The following is a 25,470-nucleotide window of genomic DNA, read 5'->3' as shown; positions in this document are numbered from 1 at the left end:
AGCCTTCAGCTAAGCACATGACTACGACCTAGCAAGGCGCCATTAGCCTTACCTACTTTGAGAGTTATAGTATAAATGTCTCAAGAAGAACGCTGTATTCATCAGAGAATAAAAGTTAAGTATAAAGCAACTACGTACTTTTCTTGCTACCATTCAATAGTTATCCTGTTCCAGAATTCACGCCCGTCTGCATTACATCGCGTGCCTTTCGGCTACCTCAGAGTGGCGTGGCTCTTGCTACGCCACAACAGTATCAGCTCAGGCAATCACCCCTCCCCGGGCCTGGCCTTTACCAGGGGGTACGCGCGTGCCTTACATGTCTACCCAGGGCGGGGAATTACGCGTTACCCCGTCACCGGCTACGCGTGCGAACGCGTGGGTCGGCCTTCAGGCACGCACAGAGAGGAAGGAAGAAGAGGAAAAAGAAGAGAGAGAGGGAAAAAGAGGACAGACTGTCTCCAACGCCGAGGCAGAGACCAGAGAAGGCAAGGAGAAGAAGGCAAGGAGAAGGCAAGGAAAAGAAGGCAATGAGAAGGCAAGGAGAAGAAGGCAATGAGAAGGCAAGGAGAAGAAGGCAATGAGAAGGCAAGGAGAAGAAGTCAAGGAAAAGAGTAAGGAAGACAGTGAGGTGGAGAAGAGCAAAGAAAGGAAACAACCAAGGGAAGGAAGAAACGAGAAATGAAAAACCAAAAAGACCACAATTATAGGTCGTGGAACCGTCCGTCTCCGGACGCAGGCGCTAACTACCCCCGTGAGGGGGATGGACTCCTTTTAGTCGCCTCTTACGACAGGCAGGAATACCTCGGGCCTATTCTAACCCCCGGACCCACAGGGGGTACAGGCAGAGGAAATTGCATGTGGCACACACAGAAGTGGTGGGGTGGGTTATGAAGGCGGAAATAGAACAGGAAAGCATATCAGGGAGGAGGAAGATACCAACCTCCAGCCATGGCACCATGTCTTCCGTCTAGCCCTCTTCCCCTCCAGTTTACTCTAGCTTGCTCCATCTGCGACGGGTAAGGGCAGACATGAAATGTGTACGGCAAGGAGCCGCCACTCGGGTATGTAGGTTACTGATCCAAAATGTGTAAGAGTAAAAAAAAAGTCAACCTTTTTTAAAAACCTTTCAGTCCCTCGAAGCTATGATGTTCTTATCTAAGGACACTGTATAATGTGCTTCAATTAGGACACCCTGGTTAGTCCACCGCTAAAATCTCACAATCATGAATGAAGTGGTCCTTTTGTCTGAGATATGTAGTACTAATAAAAGTGCATAGCAATCTCACCTTTCTCTTTTTATGTCTTTCCGTTTCTGCTCCAGACAAACGTTTTCTTTTACCTCCTACATCTGTTTCTTCCTGCCCACTCAGTACATCCCGATTTTTATTAGCTTCAGTGGTACGTGTCTCCCGGCGGAGTGGAACTTCTCCAACTACTTGAACAAGCATCTGTGTAGTCAAAAAGTCCTGAAAAATGAAAAATTTGGGGTCATTGTAAAGATGTATGTAACATAAAGTAAACACACAAAATGTGTAAATGAAAGCACAGACACAAAAGGGAAAATTGTGTACAGAATGTCATACGGGGTGTATGCAATGTTTGCATCAATCTTGGAGGAGGAAGCCACAAAACATGAATTTAAATTAACACAAATCTTGACTGTTAATGTACAGAGTTCATATCAGTCATGAACTGGTGCCTCAGAAGTTCAGAAATCCAACACAGAAATTTTCCTCTCACCCATTTTATTTCTTGTGTAGCTACTCCAAGGCATATCTGTAATATTTCATGGAGGTTGTACTTATGAAATTAATGTGAAATAAGTTTTGGTAACTGATGATTATTTGATATAATATTTAAAGCAATGACAACAGAGTCTCTTTCACAACACTAACACAAATGATTTCTGCATTAGTGATCACTGAAATGAAATCTATGATTACATTGTGAAGTGCTTTCCACAAGAAGATCAGTACAACTGGATCAAAGGCTCTTTCAGTGAAAAACTTCCATCTATGCTTACCACTGAAGAAAAAAAAAAAAAGAGAGCAATTTATTGATATTCTTCAGACTCCACATCGAGAAGAAAGTTCGCTTCCACATCAAGAAAAATTTTCGGATCTTGGTGAAGCAGGAACATCCTCAAGTAGGTAACAAGACCCTACAACTTTTGATACTTTTTGCAATATCACAGTTATGTAACGTAGAGTTTTCAGCACTGGAAGTCATCAACACAAAATACAGGCGGTGAATAAATGTGGAGAAAGAGATGAGAGTTGCAATTTCCAACCTTGTGCCTCGATTTTAAGATCTGTAGAAGCAAGCCTGTCCTCCTATTGATTTTGTTATCAGACTAAGATGTAATAACATTAAATGCGTTCAGAATACAAGTGCGTGTGAATACACAGTGCACCAAACACTTTTAATGACGAGCCTCTGCAGTCATTTGCCACTGTCAACACCACAATGTCGGCAACTATTACCGAAATGGGCACGTGACCATTAGCACTGTATGTTTGCGCAGTGGCAGTGTGTTTCATGGGCTGAGGAATCCTGATACTTCTTCATCACACTGATGGCAGGGCGCAAATCTGTCATCTTCCAGGAGCACAGCTTCCTGACGTCTGTACTGCGGGATGGAGACCAGCTGATGATGGCACCATTATGCTATGGGGAACATCCACCAGTGCAGTGCAGCTTGTGCAAAGCATCATAACACCCAAGGAGTATCACACACAGGTTGCAGACAATGCACACCCCTTCATGACGATCATGCTTCAAGATGGCAGTGGCATTTTTCAAGAAGATAATGCACCATGTCACAAGGCCAAGGCAGTGACGGAGAGGTTCAGGGAACTCAGTGGCAAGTTCCAATTGATGTGCTGGTCCCCAAACTTGCCAGATCTAAACCGGATTGAACACATCTGGGATGCGACTGAATGTGACATCACAGCTCATTGCGCCCCCCCCCCCTCCCCCACCCTCTCTGGAATTTGCAGGAAATAGGTGAATTGTGTGTGCAGATGTGGTGCCAACAGCCTCCAGTGACCCTCCAAGACTTCATTGCTTATATGTCACAACGCGTCACCACCGTTATCTGTGCCATAGGTGTACATGCCGACAATTAGGTAGGGGGTTCTGCCTGATCAGTGTATTTACCCCTCACTTCAACTTGTTTGTCATATGTGAAAGGACCTGAAAACTCAAAAAGTTTGTAAACCACTGCTATGTCCTGTGACAACAGAAGGTGAAGTATTTAACCACAAAGCTACACTAGTTCTAGCTGATTTGTCTGTAATATACCAACGGCCCCATTTAATTTCTAGTAAATAATGCCCAACATCATGACCAAGTTGGTTAATACAGTTGTCTGTTGCTCTCACAGTACCAATTGCCATTCTACTCACTCTTAAGCCTTTATTTGTACTCTTTTTTTACACGGCACATGGGGGGGGGGGGGGGGGGGGGGGAGAAAGTACAGAGTTTCCTGAATACAATATCCTTTACAAAATAGACAAACTTGTTATTCAACTGTAAATGATTAATATCCTAGTTTCTCACTAGGCAAGTACACTGATCAGCTAGAACTTTATGACCACCCACCTAATAGCTAGCATGTCCACCTTTGCCACAGATAACACTGACGGTGTGGTCTTGGTAGGTTGCTAGAGGGAGTTGGCACCACATCCTCACGCGTGGGTGACACACACACACACACACACACACACACACACACACCACCACCACCACCACCACCACCACCACCACCTAATTCCCATAAATTCCAGGGAGAGGGACAATGAGCTCTGACACCACATTCAATCAAATCTCAGTTGTGTTCAACTTGGTTCAGATCTGACAAATTGAGGGGGGCAGCACATCATTTGGAACTCACCACTGTGTTTCCTGAACCATTCCATCACAGTTGTGGCCTTGTGACATGGCACATTATCTTGGTGAAAAATGCCACTGCCATCGGGAAACATGATCATCATGAAGGGGGGCACATGGTATGCAACCTAGGCTGTTATGATGCTTCGTACGAGCTCCACTGGATCCACAGATGCTCACCTGAATGTTCCCCAGTGCATAATGATGTCGTCGTCATTTGGTCTCTGTCCGGCAACACAGGTGTCAAGGAGCTGTGTCCCTGGAAGATGACTGATTCGCACCCTGCCCTCGGCATGATGAAGAAGGTGTCAGGATTCTTCAAGCCATGAGACACACTGCCACTGCACCAACAACCAGTGTCGATGGTCATGCGGCCATTTCAGTCATAGTTGTCCATGCCGTGGTGTTAGCATTTGCACATGGATGGGTCATCAGCTGCAGAGGCCCATCATTAGGCGTGTTCAGTGTACCTGAGCTGTATTTGGTCATTTAATATCATAGCAGGACTGTGCACCAGATATTTGTTGATTTTCAGGGCTTCATTTGGTAAGGAGAGGGCATGGGCCTATGGCTGGTAGCTGTGGCTTACACTCAATGTTGTAACGGCGGCCGGAACGGTCGCGGGGTTGTAGTGATGGAAAGATGGCGGGACCCGCAGAGCAGCCCGCAAACAACAACACAATGGGAGAGGACGGACACAACCAACGAAGGACCTTATGACACAACAAGAACAGACAACAGAGTCATGAACCAAACAAGACAACCACATCCACTCGTAAAGCAACATGAAAGTCAATACGCTGTCTAATACGAGGTGAAATATCCTGAGACGCACGCGAGGTTAGACTGGCAGGCTGAGCGACAGGTAGGCGCTTAAGTACTCGATTGGGGATGCTGCTATTGGCCGCTGCAACCACGTGTTCTGTTGGGGTGCCCTTACTCTTAAGTGTGGGCCAGGAGGCGCGCGCCGCAACAGCTTATGGCACGATGGTACAGACACCTCTATGGGTCTTCGACGTCCATGACGTCTGGCAGGGATTCAAATTCTGAAGCGCGCTGTACCAGACTCAGCACATGCTCAGCAAATCTGCAGTCACAATTCTGCAACCTCCAGCTGCATTCATGTTCAGCCAATCTATTAGTTCTGTCTTTACCTGAGTGATCAATATAACATTTGTCAAAATTAGGAAATGTAATTGTTTTTTGTATAACACATGGTTGGATAGTAATTGGGTCTGTTCTTCATTATTCAAAATGCACTGGGCTGCACAATCGCATTGTTTCAGCTACACTTTGTGATACCTGTTCTAAGCATGGAATTGTAAACTCAAATCCTGCAACTATAGGATTTTCTACTATGTGAGGAACATCTCAGCCCAGTATAGTTTCAATGGTAAAGATAAGATCCATTTCCAGCTAACAGTTGGGTACAAAAATTACTTGTCCTAATTGTCAAAAGTGTACTGGTCATTCAGGCAGACAAAGCAGCTAGGTTGGCTGAACATGAATGCAACTGGAGGTTGCAGGATTATGAAAAAGTTTTCTAGAGACCACTACTATTCACAAATTTTTGTCAATTTAGTTAAATTATTTACTAAAACAACAGGTTTTGAGGCACAAACCTCATCTCCAGGCTACAGTGGCAATACAAAAACATTTAACAGAAGTACACATATTTATTAAAGTTGCTCTTCATAGTTTTGGCATGTGCTGTGGCCATTCTGCAGAGAAAGAGAATTGTAACCTAATACGAAGGAATATTTACTTTGTTTGTGAGCCATGACAGTGTTGTGCTGTCTTCTGACACACTGATTGCCGGGTGGCCTGGTTGGAGATGTGAGTACCACACTGATTTGCCCAGTTTATCACTGTTTGCAAATGAGGAAAAGCCAGGACCCATGCCATGGTTGGCGAGCTGGTGCTTACACAAGGCAGCAGCAGGTATGGACTGAGGGGTGGGTCTGTATGCATGGTGGCCATTGGGGTATCTTACTTTATTTGGAGCTGTATGCATGATGGCATCTACTGCAGCTGATTTCTTGGTTTTGACCACTGCGGCTGATTTCTTGGTTTTGAAGAGAGAGTGCACCAGCAATTTGCCTTCTGGGACATTCTCGCCATCTGCAGTTTGGATTCTGGCAGCTGGAATAGTACTTTGAACTATGGCATAGGGAATATTACAGAGGTTATGGTGCATGTTGTATTTATTCCCTGAGTGAACCTCACCTGTGGAGGTTGAAAGATGAGGTTTCTTTGCAACTACTGTAACCTATTTGGAGTCGCGAGTGTAACTTTGCTGATTTGTTTAGTGATTTGTATTTATGTGTGTATAACAAGTGTTGTACGGGCAGTTGATCTGTTAGAACCTCCGAGCTAGTCTCGGGTTGCATGAATGTTTACTTAGATAGGCCACTGACTGAAGTGGCATATTTGTTTTGAACTGTTCTACTCCAATTCTGCTGGTGACACTTAATGTGCACTGGTGTTTCCTTTTGTTGTTCCATAGCTGTAAGTCATTCCTTATATGGTATAAGTTTTGAGCAATGTTGAATCAGATTTTGATATTTTAAACTAATGTCCTTTTAATTTTATTTTTTACTTTAACGTTGTAACGTGTATGCTAATAGTTGACAGCCTTGGCTTCTGAGCCATGACATTAACTGACACAGCTCTTGTCTGCGTGTACATACTCATGTATTCCCACCTGTGCATGAGCCTGGATGACACCCTCTGGTGGACATTAGCTCTCACTGGAGTTTTGATTCCGGCTACAGTTGCTAAACAAGTTAAGTTTTCCAGATACTCTATTTGAAGGGTGATTTAACTGCCTTCTCAAGCTCGCCCTGTCTTGTGATCTAATGTAATGAAGCTAAGAATCTATTTTCTGTACTTGAATTTACAAACATTTACTGTACTTAATTTTTGGCATGTTTAAATTTGTAATACACTGCTCTTGATAGTCAGCTTGGCCTAACTTGGTTGCACACTTCTTGTAATACATTGCAAGATTACCAGACTTAAAGTTGTAAGTTTGCCCTCTTTCTCAGACCACTGATTCTTTTTCTTGGTTGTTGTGTAATTTAATTTAGGAACCTTTAATTAATTCCATTGTTATACTTGTGTGGGTTTTATTTAAGGGCCTTATGGTCATTTCAAATTTTGGGTGACTTTAAATTGTTGTCTACTGAGTTTGAGAGAGGCTCCTGCAGGGGGGGAGGGGGAGGGGGGGTTAAGGTGACTTCAGTCTATTTATTGTGATAAACAGTAGCTATTTCAATTATTGTTTTTCTGTTTCAGATTTGCTTGTGTAAGTGAAGTTTATTGTTTAAATTGATATTTCTCTTGTCTTAAAGACTGCTTCTGTAAGAGAAACTTGCTGTTCATTATTATATATCAGGTGCAAGAGAAGATTGTTAATTTGATCACCATTCTGATTGCTGTATACTGTGAAATAAATTTGCAATTTCTTAAGGAAAAATTTGTTGAAGTCATCATTTTTTCTCTTGGTGTTTGAAAATTATTTCAGATCCATATGGTGACGGATTCACGAGGGTGATTTGGATTACCCTACCTCAGGAGGGAACATCTCCAATATGAGTTGAGAGTTAGAAATATAACTGCTGAAGACACACAATTTTATAGAATGCATTGAGGGCACCACCATTCGTCACATGATACCGACGGTGTGCCTATCTTTGGAATGTGTCGTCATTCTCGATTAAGAGTAATCGATTGTCATTCAGCTGGCACAACGTCAACATCCATGTTTTGTCCAACCTTAAAACTTCCTCTTTCCCATTAAAATTATTGTGGTGTATGTGAATCTCTATTGCTTCTCTGTACACGCGTGCATGATAATGCGATGTTCGTGCTAGAATGCTTGTCTCCTTAGATTTAATTTCATGGTTCCCACCTCGAAAAACATGTTCAGATATGGCAGATTTTTCGATGTGTCCTAAGCGACAGTTAATTTTATTTTGGTTAAGTGGGTGTTTACACTTCTTTTCATTGTTCCAATTTATACTTGTCCACAACTGTATGGAATTTTGTATACCCCAGGTGTTGCTAGGGGGTGTCGGGCATCTTTTGCAGTTCTTAAATATTCCTTAATCTTCTTGGTGGGTCTGAAGATTGTTTCGATCCCATACCTGGACAGAACTTTCCCGATACGGTCAGAGACTTTATTAATGAACGGTAGGAAAACTGTTCCAGTAGGTGACAGTTGTTGCTCTGGACTTCTGGCTACTTTTCCTTCTTTGATGGAGGGTTTGATCAATTTTCTTGCTGGTATATCCGTTTTTCGTGAAGGGTGACCATAAGTGATTTAATTCACCTTGTAAGTAATCCAGCTCGCAGATTTTGTAGGCTATATCCACCAAGGCTTTCATGATACCTCTTTTTTACCTAGGATTATGTTTGATTCCTTGTGCAGGTATCGATCCATGCGAGTGTTCTTTCTATATACCTTGTGGCCCAGCGTCCCATCCACCCGTTTATTTACTAACACATCCAGGAAATTGAGTTGACCATTGCTCTCTTTCTTCATCGTAAACTGTATTTTTGGGTTAATACTGTTGAGATGCACCAAGAAGACATCCAGCTCTTCTTCACCATGAGACCACACTACAAATGTGTCATCAACATAGCGTTACCATTTAGCTGGCTTTTTTCTGGCAGTTTGCAGCGCTCACTGTTCAAAGATCTCCATAAGTAAATTGGCAACAGCTGGGCTGAGAGGGTTTCCCATCACCACCCCATCGATCTGTTCCTAAAACTCATTGTTGTACTGGAAATAAGTTGTCGTCAGGCAGTGTTTAAATAAAGCCACTGTGCCAGTCAGAAAAATATCTGCTATATATGAAATAGCTTTGTTTACAGCCACCATGGTAAACAATGACACTACATCAAAGCTCACAAGAATATCACTTGGGCTGACGTTAATCCCCCTCTGTTTTTCAAATAAATATGCCGAGTTTTTAATATAACTGCTCATTCTGCCAATGTATGTTTGCAACAAGCAGGTGAGATATCTGGCCACCTCTTGTGTTGGAGATCCTATAGCACTTACAGTCAGTCTCATCGGGACCTGTGGTCTATGTACCTATGGGAGTTCATATAGTCTGGGTGGATAAGCTTCCGTTTTGCAGAGTTGTTTTTTATCATCCGAAGAAAGAGAAGATTCCACTACGCATAAAAAGTTTCAGAAGGATCCTAAAACCAAAATTTTGAGAAATACCAATCAACTGGTAAAACAATCTTCTCTTTCTTCGGATGATAAAAAACAACCCTGCAAAATGGAAGCTTATCCACCCAGACTATATGGACTTCCAAACGTACATGAACCACAGGTCCCAATGTGACCAACTGTGAGTGCTGTAGGATCTCCAACACAAGAGGTGGTCAGATATCTCGCCTGCTTGCTGCAACCATACATTGGCAGAACGGACAGTTACATTAAAAACGCTGTGCATTTTATTGAAAAATGGAGGGATATTAACGTCAGCCCAAGTGATATTCTTGCGAGTTTCGATGTAGTGTCATTGTTTACCATGGTGGCTGTAAACAAAGCTATTTCATATATAGCAGATATTTTTCTGACTGACATAGTGGCTTTATTTAAACACTGCCTGACAACAACTTATATCCAGTACAACAATGAGTTTTAGGAACAGATCGATGGGGTGGTGATGGGAAACCCTCTCAGCCCAGCTGTTGCCAATTTACTTATGGAGATCTTTGAACAGTGAGCGCTGCAAACTGCCAGAAAAAAGCCAGCTAAATGGTAACGCTATGTTGATGACACATTTGTAGTGTGGTCTCATGGTGAAGAAGAGCTGGATGTCTTCTTGGTGCATCTCAACAGTATTAACCCGAACATACAGTTTACGACGGAGAAAGAGAGCAACGATCAACTCAATTTCCTGGATGTGTCAGTAATTAAATGGGTGGATGGGACGCTGGGCCACAAGGTATATAGAAAGAACACCCACACGGATCGGTACCTCCACAAGGAATCAAACCATCATCCTAGGCAAAAAAGAGGTGCCATGAAAACCTTGGGGGACAGAGCAAACAAAATCTGAAACCCGACTTACTTGCAAGATGAATTAAATTGCTTATGGCCAGCCTTCATGAAAAATGGTTATACCAGCAAGGAAATTGATCAAGCCGATCAAGCCTTCCATCAAAGAAGAAAAGAAACCAGAAGTCAACAGCAACAACAGGCACCTACTGGAAAAGTTTTCCTACCATTCATTAATAAAGTCACGGACCGTATTGGGAAAATTCTTGCCAGGTATGAGATCAAAACAATCTTCAGACCCACCAAGAAGATTAAGGAATATTTAAGAACTGCAAAAGATGCCTGATCCCCCTACCAACACCTGGGGTATACAAAATTCAATGCACTTGTCGAAAAGTATATATTGGAACAACGAAAAGAAGTGTAATCACCTGCTTAGCCAAACATAAAAGAAACTGTCTCTTAGGACACATCGAAAACTTGGCCGTATCTGAGCATGTTTTTCAAGATGGGAACCATGAAATTAAATTTAATGAGACAAGCATTCTAGCATGAACATCGCATCATCATGCGCGCATGTATAGACAAGCAATAGATTCATAAACACCACAATAATTTTAATGGGAAAGAGGAAGTTTTAAGGTTGGACAAAATATGGATGTCGACGTTGCGCCAGCAGAATGACAATCGATTACTCTTAATCAAGAATGATGATGCATTCCAAAGATAGGCATACCGTAGGCATCATGTGACAAATGGTGGTGTCCTCTATGCGCTCTATAAATGTGCTGGAGCCTCAGTGGCAGCAGCCAGACAACCTCAGAAGATGTCTCCTGCACATGGAGATGAAACTGTAGGTGGAAATTTTATGCATCAACCATGGCGTTCCAGCCTGGAAGTTTCAACTGAAGAACATATTCACAGTTTCAGACATCACGAAGGAAACAAATTAGCTATACCTATGCATACAGATGAAACAGGACACAGTGTTGCAATAGATAATTACCTTAAAGCACTGAAAACTTTAGAGATGAGCTGGAAAATGGGGACATCTTGGAGGAAATATAAATACTCATCCAAAGCCAGATGTGGACAAACCAGGTCCTAAATGAAATAACAGATTTCAAAAACTCACTTTCTTCACCAACTTCAATAGAAAGTATGTAATAACTATGATGAGTCTGTGTTTCAATAGTAATAATATCTTGTAATTCATTACATAATTTTTATACTGTCATTAACATCAAATTGTCAAATTCTCTCTTATTGTCATATATTTTGTTGAGCAACATCAGAAATGTGTCAGCAAAATGTGCAAAAGACATTGCAAGGTTCAACACAATGACAGTTAAATCAAAATATGCATTGTCTGATTGCATCTTGTATCCACTGCACTGTAGAGTAATTGTGATGACCTGTTTTTGGTGTCCTTTGGCAGTTTATAAACAGTGGTTAACGAGATCCAAGTGCCCATAGCACTGTACGTAACTAATCACAACAAAAGAACAGAATGAACAAATATCTTAAAAAAACCAGAAACCCGCCTCAATTTCAAAAAATGCACCTAGTGTTAACCTAGGTAGATAACTACACCTTCTTCAGAACAATAAAACCCACAAGTGCCTAAGAAGACCTTTGTCAATGATTAAAAGAACACCATGGCTATACATTTATAAACGACAAAAAAGGAAAACACAAACAGTAAATCTGTACAAAGTCTAAACCATTACTTAACTTAATAGTGTAACCTCCACCTCACACCGACCTATGTTCGATGGGCCAGCGCCATAAACTGCAACTACAAATAGTCACTCACTCACATGCCCGACCCACTACCTATGCACGTGCGCAAGACAGGGAAAGTTACTTGAATGCGCATGCGCATACGAATATGTGAAAGTTTATACATGGGTCATGGCTAAATATCCCTTATATTCCCAACCGTGAATCAACGTATATCAAAAAATAGAATGGATAGAACAAGTAACGAGCTAAATAGGAGATGTAGCTTAAAAATAACCGCACATGGTTGCTTATGCTAGGAAATAAACATATATGAAGCTACCTATGACAATAGGAGGAACTCTTAAAAACTATTCCTAAAGCCAATAGTCAGCCTGGGGGGAGGAGGGGGGGGGGGCGTGCTGAGGGGACGTAATCTAAAGACGTCATGGTAATAAAGATATATATATAGGGATAAAATGTGAGGTGTTCAACAGGCTAAAATCACCTTCATTGTAAAGGAAATGAGGAAAAAAGAAAAAAAAGATGAACAGCTTGACCAACCGCGCTCGCCAATCAGCTAACGCATGTGAAAATCCCCAGATCATCAGATTTACAAGTATGAAGAACAAATTAAAGGTGCGAAACCTTCAAAAAATTTTCTGTTTCTTAGTAGGAGTTGGTCGTTAAGGATATTGTCTTTATCATGTTGCAGATGCTTAAAGATCTGCATTTCTTCCAAAACATCCAGTTTTAAGCACTTAACCTCGGCATGAAGTAACTCGATATTAACTGGAGGGCTCGGTGCATGAGCCGTTTGCACAAGGTGTTCCGCATAAGTAGAGCCCTTAGTACCGTCACCGCTTCTAGTAGGAATATGCTCTTTATACCTGAGAACCACAGCTTGTCCCGTTTGTCCGATGTAAAATTTTGGACAATCCCCGCATGTAATTTTATATACTCCAGCTTGGGAAAGTTTCTCATTCTTATTGTGCAAGGAGTGGATTAAATTTCTATGTAAACTATTGTTAGTAGAATAGGCGACTCTGAAATTATGGGCTCTGAGTAAACGCCCCAATTTGTAACTTATATTGCCTATGTAAGGGATAGATATCGTTGCCACTTGTTTGTCATCTAGCACATCTCCTAGGGTGGAAGACGTAATATTTTTATTTATTTTCTTGTTATACATCTGTCTTACCAACTGACACCTATAGCCATTATTTATAGCAATATTCTCAAGTGCTATAAATAAAGGCTATAGGCCTCAGTTGGTAAGACAGATGTATAACAAGAAAATAAATAAAAATATTACGTCTTCCACCCTAGGAGATGTGTTAGATCACAAATAAGTGGCAACGATATCTATCCCTTACATAGGCAAAATAAGTTACAAATTGGGGCGTTTACTCAGAGCCAATAATTTCAGAGTCGCCTATTCTACTAACAATAGTTTACATAGGAATTTAATCCACTCCTTGCACAATAAGAGTGATAAACTTTCCCAAGCAGGAGTATATAAAATTACATGCGGGGATTGTCCAAAATTTTACATCGGACAAACGGGACAAGCTCTGGGTCTCAGGGCTCTACTTATGCGGAACACCTTGTGCAAACGGCTCATGCACCGAGCCCTCCAGTTAATATCGAGTTACTTCATGCCGAGGTTAAGTGCTTAAAACTGGATGTTTTGGAAGAAATGCAGATCTTTAAGCATCTGCAACATGATAAAGACAATATCCTTAACGACCAACTTCCACTAAGAAACAGAAAATTTTTTGAAGGTTTCGCACCTTTAATTTGTTCTTCATACTTGTAAATCTGATGATCTGGGGATTTTCAAATGCATGAGCTGATTGGGGAGCGCGGTTGGTCAAGCTGTTCATCTTTTTTTCTATTTTCCTCATTTCCTTTACAATGAAGGTGATTTTAGCCGCCTGTTGAACACCTCACATTTTATCCCTATATATATCTTTATTACCATGACGTCTTTAGATTACGTCCCCTCAGCATGGACACCCCCCCCCTTTATGTATATTTATCATTTAACTGTTAAGATTTTTAATTGCATTACTCTGCACAGTCAGATGTGATTTTCACTCGGTGTTTGTGCCTCACTCTTGAAGTGTAACATTTTTCAATTTTGTTCACGAATACTGATGACAATAGTCAGTTAAAAAGTCTGATGATGGCCTCGTAAACTGAAAACTGGTTAACAAAATAAATTAATACTCTGGAACATACACAATATTGTGCTTTTCATTTATGATTATGAAGTTGTTCTACCAAGAAGTGATGGAAGAAATCTGTTAACACACCTGTATATGCTGCATACCCTCCTGTTGCATCTGACGTGCCATTTTGTGGACAAAGTGGCTACTCTTGTTGTACATTATGGAATTCTGGAACATCAACAGTACATCTCTTTGGAATTCTGTTGTGGTACGAATCATTCCAGTCTCAATGTTCTTCTTTATCATCAAGAGATCCATCGGCCTGTCATGAAAATGAGTTGAAAGTATCCAATTTAGCTTGAAGGTTACGCAACATTAATAACATTTAGATAGAATAGATCTATAAGTCGTACTAATATGTAATATGAGATATGAAATATTGTCAGTAGGTATCAGTGTTTACTTTATCTGTGTGTATCTGAGTATATTTAATCAATATAGACATTCAAACATCATTACAATGCATATTTTCTATGGATGGAGAAAAAAAAAGCAAAAACTGAAAGTGAGTTTCCCTCAATAATTCATCAATACTTGTAATAAATAAATAAAACACTGAACTAAAATACTGTAAAACTTCAAATTGTATTGTGTAGATTCTCCCGAATCAGTGCTACTCTGCCGTTTTTAGCTGTAAACTTGACCTGTTTGAGTAACAACATCGTAAATTCAGAAAGAGGCAACAAAAGTTGCTTGTCTTCATGTTGCAAAAATCATGCTTCATTTCAACATGTAAAATACTACACACTACATGCTCTATAATTAGTCCAATACTATTCATAATTTATTCTCAACCTCCAGAAAATGTCCACCATAGGCCCTATGTTGCTGTAAAATCTATTGCGTGTGTGCAAACGTCAGCACTTGCAAAACTTACATAATTGAGGGGAAAATTGACTTTTGAAGGTACACAAACTTTGTCAACTGATTGTTTTCTCAATTGATTGTAAATTCTACTCATCATTTTATGTAAGTAGTTTTGCGTCCTTGTAGTGTCCTGTACAACACTAGGATACAACTTAATCTCAGAACTTGAAACTGTGTAACCACAGACCTAACCTACAAATTACAAAACTGTGATAATACTCAAACAAGAATGTGTCTAAAAAGCTGTGGCTACTTGTGTCATATACAAAGGCTCAGAACTCAGAAAACAACTTTCTTCTTTGCAATGAAATGTCAAATGTGGATCTAGTATTGCAAGTAGCAATGGCAACAATCAATAACACTGATCAAATTCCAGTACAGCCCTTACATGAGTTAGTATTACCATAAATCCTAATTTAAACCATTGCACCTGTTTTTAAATTTGCACCATCTTATGTCTGGCTTGAATACACAGCACAATTTGTTTACAACACATCAGTGGGCTGCTAATATTCGCTTGTTTAAAATTCGTTGAATGAGTACAGGCATTTTTTTAGCTATTTTTCAAAGTCTCTGGCTATCAGTTTTTCAAGGACTGGATCAGACAGTTGACTAAGATACAGGCAGTTACTCACTTTACTACCTACAGCAGTAATATGTGGTTTACCCGTTGGTCATTTTAGTCTGGACAGTTACCACAGAATTTACAGCCACTTGCTTCAGCTGCCATTATCCTATAAACATCATTTATGTAGGAGTGATGAGCTACCAATTGCAAATATTAACACATGGATTTTTCTTACAGTCACCTTTTGCCCCTAATCATAATAAAAACACACTTAATTCTATCATCTTACAAGCTGCTGAAAATTCCACTTCCTCATAGTCTTTGCCATGGAATACTAATGAGGTATCTTCAGCATAATTTACAATGTGTGAGTTGAAGGGATGCAGAATGTTATTAATACAAGGTATATCCACAAAGTAAGTTCCGTTTGGTTATATAAAACAAATGTGTACAGATACAGAAAAAATATTTTTGTACAAAAATCTACAACTGTTAAACTACTTTTCTACATAGCTTCTGAAATTTTGTTGGCACTTGTCATAGCATGGCACAAGTTTTTGTATGCCTTCTTCATAGAAGGTTGCCTGTGTATTCAATCATGTGGTAACATGTTCTTTCAGCTCATCATCATCGTTGAAATGTGATCGTGAGATTTGCGGAAGTTCCATAGTAGGGGCACTAAGTGTAAAATTACAGTTGTGCTTAAGATTATCTTCAATTGTGTGAACCAGTTCACCAGTAACCACAGACGAGCGTCCACTTCATTCTTCATCGTGCACTTGATCACACCCTTCACTGAGCAGTCTGACCCATCTTCTAACCATTGAATCACGCATAGCATTTTGTCCTTAAACCTCGCAGATTTGCCGATGAATTTCCTATGGTTTAACTTTCTTTGCACTTCGAAAACGAATCACAGATCTGATTTCACATGCAGCGGCATTTTCAATTACAGCTGACATTATAAATAGGCACTACAAAGCACGCATTGGCAGCAGTGATCTGAAAATGGTGTACATGTCTTCTCCTCGAGTCAGAGTGACTGCTGCACATGCTCAGAACTGCGAACGTAATGCTGCCATGGATAGAAATAGAAACGTAATTTACTTTGTGGATGACCCTCCTATTTGCTAGGAAAAGAAAAGGACCATGAGAACACCCTTGAATCACTGTTTCATTGGTGGCTGACTTTGTTATCAATATGATGTATATGTTTCGTACCCTGCTTCCAATTCATGAGGTACATGACTAGAAGTTTCACTGATCATTTATTGCTATTGTTTGTCCTTAGTTTCTTTAAAAGAAACTCACAGTTTACCATGTCAAAAGCTCTGCTCAGGTCTAGAAATATTGCTGCAGTGTGCAGCAATGACAGTACACATCATGGAAGATATGATGTTGTGCTGAAATCTTTCTTAAATCTGTGCTTTGACAACTATTTCAGGTCTTGAAAAGACGGCAGTGAGTTGAGATAGGATAACAGTTTCAAATATTGGGTATGGATGAGTGATATAAGTCTATAATTTGAAACTTTCTCATTTCCCTTCGCATGCACTGGCTGGATCACATATACTTTTAACAATTTGTAGACCAGCCTCTTAGAAGAATATGAAGCCCAGGAAACAGGCCATTTAAGCCATTATTTACAGCTTTACTGGCACATATGTAATTGAGGTTTCTTTGAGAGTAATACGTACTAGAAAAGGACCAAGCTTAAGACTTATTTTTCATATTTAATTTCATTCTTTGACAGATTACGAAGTTTAAAATAATGATGACAAACAGTGCAATTATCCTCCCAAGGACAAAGTGCAAGATGAGTTATTGAGCAATTTCTTCCTCTGAACTTCCAAAATTCCTTCTCGCTCCCTGAACATGACATACATGTACCAAATTAGGGCAAACTGTGAAACCTAAGAGTAAATGCACAAAATTATGTCAACAAGATCATATTAGCCCACCCATTTGTGACAGCAGCTGTTACGTTTACTAATTTGTTTTGAAATAATTCTTGAAATTGGCAATATGAAGCAGCACCAGCCAAGAGACAGGTAGTGAGACATCCACACACTGTTGATATGAAATGAGTCCAGTTTTCAAGTGATTGGTGGCTTGGGTGTCACGAAAATCGCAGCCTGACCTAGACTTGAGTGCATCCTTTTTAGCACCAAGTTAAGCTATACTTGGGCTTGGTCTCCAAAGTGTTAAGACACTGATATCTATCTCCACATTTATTTACTATCATGGTAGAGATACCTCCCATCCTGATACGTGTTTGGTCTTTAGCTTGTTATATAGTGTTAAATATTTCCTGTAGATTCACCACCACAAATCTGAGCAATGCGCAATGTGTGATATAATTTGGTGACTCAGCCTGAAATCTATAACGGTGGTTAGTGGGTCGAAAGGAGAGCCAAGGTTCTTACTGAACATATACTGGATTCCAATCTTTTACTAGTGGGCCTTTATGCTTAATACTGACTAGTTCACTGCCTACCTTGCTGGTGGTGGTTTTATGGAATTTATTGATTAGATTCCAGTACGCCTTTACATATGTTGTGTGAGTACTTTATTGTGCAATTATTTGTCTCTTTCCTCAAATGAAAGGGGTCTGTCCTTTTCTTTGTTGATGATACTTTTTCTTAAATATATGTAGCTTTGTTTTTTATATATACAGACAAATTCACATCTATATTGCCTTAGCCTAGTCACACTAGGTGGCAGCATCAATCTTGTGTCACATTCACTACAGCCGTGTGTTAATAACCTTGTTATTTCTTTGATAAGACATGCAGCAGCTGGAATGTCTCAACATGGTTCTATAGAAGTCACCTCATTTGTGCTCTGACCTTTTAGCTGATAAATGGTTTACTACGTCTCTTCTGCCAAGTTATTTTCGTGCAGGCTGATACTGGCTCCACTCAGAATCCACATCTGCTCAAACACTTTAGTTGTCTTTAGTACAGCAAAGCTCAAGTATTTTAACAAGAACAACAGTGGTGAGATTAATGAAAATCAGCATTATATTGTTAACATAGCTTCTTCTTATCTATTCTACTGGAGATTCACTCTGTTGTCCTAGTGTCACAGTTTGCTATATTTGTTTATTTATTTATTTATTTATCGTATGATGTGTACATTGATTTACATTTATATACAATATTTTCAGGACTAAAATGTACAATCACAAGTTCGTACAATTTTACAGCTCTATGTCTAGTTCTTCAATCCACTTGACTGCTTCATCCGATGTACGGTGAATGTCCATTAAAGTTCCTCTGAAAGTACGATGAGGGCAGTCAGCAACAATGTGATGAATCGTCTGTGAGGGGGCACCACAGTCACAATTTGCAGAGCCAACCCATCCCCATTTGTGCAGTAGATAGCCACATCTGCCTTGTCCAGTTCGAATGCGGTTAATGATCCTCCACTGACGCCTTGGAAGATCAAATCCTTGCGTCTGCTTGGAAGGGTCCTCGACTAGATGTTTATTGGCTACTGAAGACTGTTCCCACTGGAGTTTCCATGAACTGTTAATGTTGAAAGCAGATCCTTCAAGGTCGAGTGCTGTGCGCCATGGTGGTTTCCTCGATTTCAAGCGTTGGTGTGTTCCTTGTACAATATCTTGATGGATGGGGAGCTGGGGGTTCTGCTGAATGTTTTTCCACGTCTTTAGGAGAGCTTCTGATCTTCTTAGGGCTGGAGGTGGGATATTGCTTAGAACAGGCAGCCACAGCGTGTTTGTGCTCCGAATACATCCTGTGATTAATCGCATTGCCTGATTGAGTTGCACGTCTATCTTCTTAGTGTGAACACTGTTGATCCAGGTTGGGCAGCAATATTCAGCAACAGAATATGACAGAGCTAATGCTGTAGATCTCAGGACGTTAGTATTGGCTCCCCATGATGTACCAACAAGCTTCTGAAGAATATTATTTCTAGTTTTAACTTTAGCAGCCACATTTGATAAATGCTGCTTGAAAGACAGAGTTCTATCTAGTGTTAATCCCAGGTACTTTGGTGTACTACAGTATGGCAACACTTGGTCTCTGAATACAACTTCTGGTTTGTAATTTGACTGTCTGTTACGTAGGTGGAATGCAGATATAACTGTTTTCTGAGGATTTAGGTGGAGGCACCATTTCTTGAAATATTTGTCTAAGGCTTCCAGATCAGTGGATAAGATAGTTTCAGCATCAGCAAAATTGGAGCACTGAGTCACCAGACAAATATCATCAGCATATATGAATTTCCTTGAAGATGTTTCTGGTAAGTCGTGTATATACAAATTGAAAAGGAGGGGAGCCAGAACAGACCCTTGAGGTAAGCCGTCATTTAGTTTAAACATTCTGCTCCTATCATTATCTGAGTAGATCTGAAAGTACCTATTGCTTAGCATATTGTTGAGTAAGGCCGTGAGTTTACGACATGGGATAACACTCACAAATTTTAAAAGGAGTCCTTCTCGCCAAACAGTGTCATAGGCAGCAGATAGATCCAAAAAGGCAGCCACACTTACTGATTTCTTCTCATACCCATTTTCAATGTGCGTAGTGAGAGATAGTACCTGATCGTTACAACTTCTCCCAGGTCTAAATCCTGCTTGCTCGATAGGAATATGATGGTTGATTGTTTCACAGATTCTGTTGTAGATCAGACGCTCAAGGAGTTTATAAGTGATACTTAAGAGTGCTATTGGACGATAGTTTTCCACTTTTGTGGGATCTTTATTTGGTTTCAGTATGGCTAATATTTTTGATTTCTTCATCAGATGTGGGATGTTTCCAGTTTGCAGGATGTTTGAAAGGAAGTTGGTCAACCATTTTACTGTAGCTGGTCCACAGTGAGCCAGGAATTCTGGGTATATTCCATCATATCCAGCTGCTTTTCCAAGTTTCATACTTTTGATTGCAGCTTTAGTTTCCTCTTCTTGAAATGGAGTAGAGAATTCGGAAGACTGTAGGGCTGCTCTTTTCTTGGTGTTCAGCTGTAGTTTGATATCCCTTTTGACTTGCTTGTCCTTTATATTCTTTGTAACTGACACAAGGTGTTTAGCGTAGTCATTCAAATTGATGGCATTTTTTGATCTTTTTGTTGTAGGGTTTGATGAATCTAATTTCCTGATGATAGACCAGGCTTTTCTGCTAGAATGGGTGTAATCTAGGGACCCCACTGTTTCATGCCAGATCTTTCTTCGATTATCATCCAGGGACTGGAGGAGGCTTGTTGCATTGTCAGAGTTAGGATGGTCTTCATATTCTTTTAGTAACTCCTCACTCTCGGAACTCCAACCAGGGATATACTCTTTACGGTACCCTCTAGGAATGCATCGTCTGGCTGCACCTTTGATAACCCCAACAAATCTGCTGTAGTTGTTGTACGTTGGTTTGATCCATCTGATATTGGAATCTGTTTGCTTTGCAAATTCAGTCCAGTTGGCTTTCTTGAAGTTCCACCTCGGTTTAGGATGTGATCGTACAACAGGTATAGACATCCCCACCTCCAATATAACAGGTCTGTGTTGACTATGTGGGAATTCCTTGAGCACAGTTCGTCGTACTTGATTTAGGGAATTATGAGACTGAGTTGTGAAGCACAGATCTGGGGTATAGCCTTGGGACCAGCGAGCTGAGTGGAAGGTAGGCAGATCTTTAGCATCGTAAATTAAATTCAGGTTTTCAGTTTCCATCCAGTCCTCAAGCGCTTCACCGTTGAGGTCATTCTCCATATATCCCCACAGGTGATGATGACTGTTGAAATCACCGAGGTATATAGTTGGATGTTGCAGAGACGGTAGAACGGGATTAGGCCAATTAGTCCCTGGGGGACTATATTTGTGAGGTTACATGAATTTTATGAATCTGTTTCCTTCATGTATGTTGTACTATGGTAGTTTGTTTCAATATTTTTGTCTCAAGCTGTAATAAAATCAGGGGGGACCTGTTGCCCTAACTTCTCTGTTATGTCTGTCAAGAAAGCAGAACACATCACCATTTGAAGGGTAGTATATTCCAATAATTGACTTTAGTGAGCATTTATGTGGACCATAACATTAGCATTTAAATTTTTCTTTCTGCTGGACACATGATTGTGTGCTCGTGTCCAAAGATTTCTTCTGAAAGCTAGCAAAGTTTTCATTCTTTTTGTGTATGTCTGTCAATGACTCAACCCCTCTGCCATTCAGTGAGTGGTAGCCTTTACTGCTAAATTATTTTCCTTCTGCCAGAGCTTTCCTTACTATATTCTTGTAATTTGTGACACACAATTTCACTGACTTTCAATCCATATTGTGTTTTATTAATAGATGTAGTGAATGCTTATCCACAAAAAATTGCAGCAAACTGAGCTTGTTCCTAACCTACTACATATTTGGTGCATTCTCCGAAGTGGCACTGATTATTTTGTTTAACTTTCGTTATCTATGAATCTCAGTCACTTCAAGTTAAGGGATTCTGAATCTGATCTGGGGAAACAGCAAGGAAGAGATTCGGGAACAGCTGGATGCTTGCAACGAAACTGTTAGTATGGAATGGAATTTAATGTAAGCAAATATGAGATCCTGGTTACGACTAGAAAGGAAGGTAGACTGTCTACCAGCATAAGGATTCGAGGTGAACGACTGAAGAAGGTAGAAAGTGTCAAGTACTCGGGAAGTGTGACACAAGAAAAGGGAAGAAATAAGAAAGAGATCAGTGAATGTGGTAGACTGGCAAAAGTATTTCTGTGAAGTGTAAGGAGCCTGAAGACATATCACAAATACGCAAAGACGTGATACACAGAAGTTACTACAAACCATTACTGGCATATGCATCTTAAACATGGGTAATGAAGAAAGGATAGGTGAGAAAATTACAGGCATGTGAAATGAAGTTCCTCGGAAGTAGCATAGGAGCAACAAGAAGAGAGAGGATGAGGAATGAAAGGGTACGGAAAACAGTGAAAGATGAATCCTTGTACGGAAGGATAGAAACATCTAGGCTAAGATGGTGTAGACACTTAAAGAGAATAGGAAACAAGATGATTCCTAAGAAAATACACAAAATGGGTATGTGAAGGAAACTACCCCAAGAGGCAGACCAAGGGATAGATGGCTGAAAGGTGTGGAGGAGTGGGTTGGGGGGGGGGGGGGAGAGAGAGAGAGGGGGAGAGAGAGAGAGAGAGAGAGAGAGAGAGAGAGAGAGAGAGAGAGAGGAAGAAGAAGAAGAAGAAGGTGGGAAAAACAGGACTAGATGGTAAGTATTCTGTTCCTCAAGCTAGGCCTGGAAATTGTTCCATATGATTATAATGAAATGTTGTGTGGATAGGGCCTCCCGTCGGGTAGACCAGTCACCTGGTGCAAGTCCTTTGAGTTGATGCCATTCCAGTGACTTGCACGGTGATGGGGATGAGATGATTATGACGACGACGACGACGACGACGCAACAACAACAACAAAACAACAACAACAACACAACACCCAGTCCCTAACCGGAGAAAATCTCCGACCCAGCCGGGAATTGAACCTGGGCCCCTTTGCATGGCATTCCGTTGCACTGACCACTCAGCTATTGGGGTGGACATGATGATAATGATTCTGAATCAGTTGACTTTAATACAGATCTTTCATACTTTACCGAAATGAAAGTTACTGACATTTCTCTTTGCTGGGTGTAGGGTTCATACACTGAGAAGGTGTTTAGCTTAATATTTTTCTCTCACTTTTTGTGTGTAAAAAAAACTTGCTGACTATAGTCACTAGGATGATTGGGTTCTTTGCCTTATGCAGGTCATCACAAGAATCCTGTGACCTGATCAAATAACTTGAGCCTTACATGTATTTTTAAGTGAACTCCATGCCTGGTATGCTCTTCATGATTTTGCTTTTATCTAGGAGATGAACATGATTTAAAAAATTTTACACCTTTCTGGGTTGCAAAATTGTATTAAGAGTTTTTTTTTTTTAACACATGGTCACTGTGGCAATGAGGCAAACTAGATTGGTTGGTTGGTCAGTTTAAAAGAGGGGTGAAGGGACCAAACTACGAGGTCATCAGTCCCTTGTACCTAATAAAACAATGCCACAAGTGTGAGAATAAAACAGGCGAGACATATAACACAAAAGGGAAAGAAAAGACAAACCACAACAATGAAGGAAAGGCAACGAACACTAAAAGGAACAAAAGAGGATAAGAAAACAACAGAGACGCAAGAAACAGAAGATTGTAAAACACGAAATCAGATTACAGTTGCTGGCCAACCACGAGAATAAAAAGGAAAATCCAGCCACTCTGCAACACATTAAAATCTCCACCCTAAAAGCACCAGGGTGGAGGGGACAGAGGGACAAAGGACATGTGCTAAAATTTATATCAAATGATAAAACCCACCCTCACGAAGAAAATGTAAAACTGAATCAGCCAATGACGCGTTGTCAGATAAAATGTGCGGCAACGAGTCCAGTAACCCAAGATTTTTGTCGCTGGGCAGTCAAAGTGGGACAGTGCGCCAGAATATGGGCCACTGTCAACTGGGTGCCACATCGACACTGAGGCGGGTCTTCATGGTGCAAGAGGTAACCATGGGTCGCCCAAGCATGGTCAATGCGGAGCCGGCAGAGGACAACTGATTCCCGGTGAGAGGCCTGCATGGAAGACTTCCACAAATTCGAAGTCTTTTTAATGACAAACAGTTTGTTGTGCATACTGTTACACCATTTTATGTCCCAATGCCGAAAAACCATGTGGCGTAAGTCACAACGCAGGTCAGGTTCAGAGATGCCCATCTCCAGAAGCAGTTTCCGCGTAGCCTGTTTGGCTAGCCTGTCGGCAAGTTCGTTGCCTGGGATGTCGACATGTCCTGGGGTCCACACAAACACCACTGAACGATGGGACCGGTCCAGGGCATAGATGGACGCCACCAAAGGATGGTGAGGATAGCACTGGTTGATAGCTTGTAGGCTGCTCAAGGAGTCAGTATACAGAAGAAACGATTCCTAGGGGCTTGAACGCATATACTGAAGAAGTGCACGAGATATGGCCACCAGCTCTGCAGTGAATACACTACAGCCATCAGGCAAGGAATGCTGTTCAATATGGCCTCTGTGGACAAAGGCGAGCCAACATTATCACCAGACATCAAGCCATCAGTGTAAACCACTTCAGAGCCCCGCAACACTTCAAGAATCGAGAGAAAGTGACAGCGAAGAGCTGCAGGGTTAACGAAGTCCTTGGGGCCATGCAAAAGGTCCAGAAGAAGCTTCGGCCTATAGCTACACCACAGACGTGTACGTGAATGGACCTCGATTAGAGGTGGTGAAGGGAAGGACTCCAGTTCAGACAGAAGCGACCACATGCGAACCACAATCGTTAGGCCTGACCTGGGCCACTTATGTGAGAGGTGAACCACCATGGTTGGAAAAAGAAGATGGGAGTTAGGATGTTCAGGAGAGCTATAAATGTGTGCAACATAAATGGTGAGCAGTTGTGCATGTCTGATCTTCAATGGAGGGACTCCAGCCTCCACCAGTACACTTGTCACGGGACTCGTCCTATACGCTTTTGTCACTAGTCTAACTCCGCAATGGTGCAATAGGTTGAGCAAAAGCAATGCTGAGGGAACCGCTGAATGATAAATCTCACTCCCACAGTCAAGACGGAATTGAACGAGGGCTCTGTAGAGCTGCAGCAGCATTGAGCGATCTGCACCCCAGTTGGTGTTATTCAGGCAGCAGAGGGCTTTGAGGTGCTGCCAACACCTCTGTTTAAGCTGATGAAGATGAGGAAGTCAAGTCAAATGAGCATCGAAAACCAGACCTAAGAATCAATGTGTCTCCACTACAGTGAGTGGATCGTCATTAAGATAAAGTGCTGGTTCACGGATGAATGGTACAACACCGACAGAAATGCATGACACACGTCTACAAGGCGGAAAACTGGAAGCCATGGGCTAGAGCCCATGACTGCACCTTTTGAATGGCTCCCTGTAGGCAACACTCAGCAACTCCAGTGCTGGAGCAGCAGAACGAAATGCAGAAGTTGTCTGCATACAGAGAAGGTGAGACGGAGGGCCCGACACCTGCTGCTAGATTGTTAATGGCCACTAAAAATAGAGAAGCACTCAATACAGAGCCCTGCGGGACTCCATTTTCCTTGATATGGATGGAACTATGGGAGGCACCAACGTGGACA

The 25,470-nt window shown here is 41.2% G+C and overlaps 1 protein-coding gene across 4 annotated transcripts in view; it reads right to left on the bottom strand.

The window, feature by feature from the left end:
• Window positions 1-25,470, bottom strand: part of LOC126175723 (bromodomain-containing protein 8) — a 272,574-nt gene that overhangs the window by 13,234 nt on the left and 233,870 nt on the right. For all 4 annotated transcript variants that reach the window (XM_049922659.1, XM_049922657.1, XM_049922658.1 and 1 more), the window contains 2 exons: window positions 13,954-14,131; window positions 1,287-1,466 (listed from right to left, as the gene is read on the bottom strand). In XM_049922659.1, coding sequence (XP_049778616.1) covers window positions 1,287-1,466; window positions 13,954-14,131 — 358 coding nt within the window. The remainder of the gene's footprint in view (window positions 1-1,286; window positions 1,467-13,953; window positions 14,132-25,470) is intronic.

The sequence above is a fragment of the Schistocerca cancellata genome, chromosome 3, assembly GCF_023864275.1.
Source record: "Schistocerca cancellata isolate TAMUIC-IGC-003103 chromosome 3, iqSchCanc2.1, whole genome shotgun sequence".
NCBI classification, from domain to species: Eukaryota; Metazoa; Arthropoda; class Insecta; order Orthoptera; family Acrididae; genus Schistocerca; species Schistocerca cancellata.
Note: the sequence above shows the minus strand (reverse complement) of the source record. Positions and strands in the feature narration are given on the sequence as shown.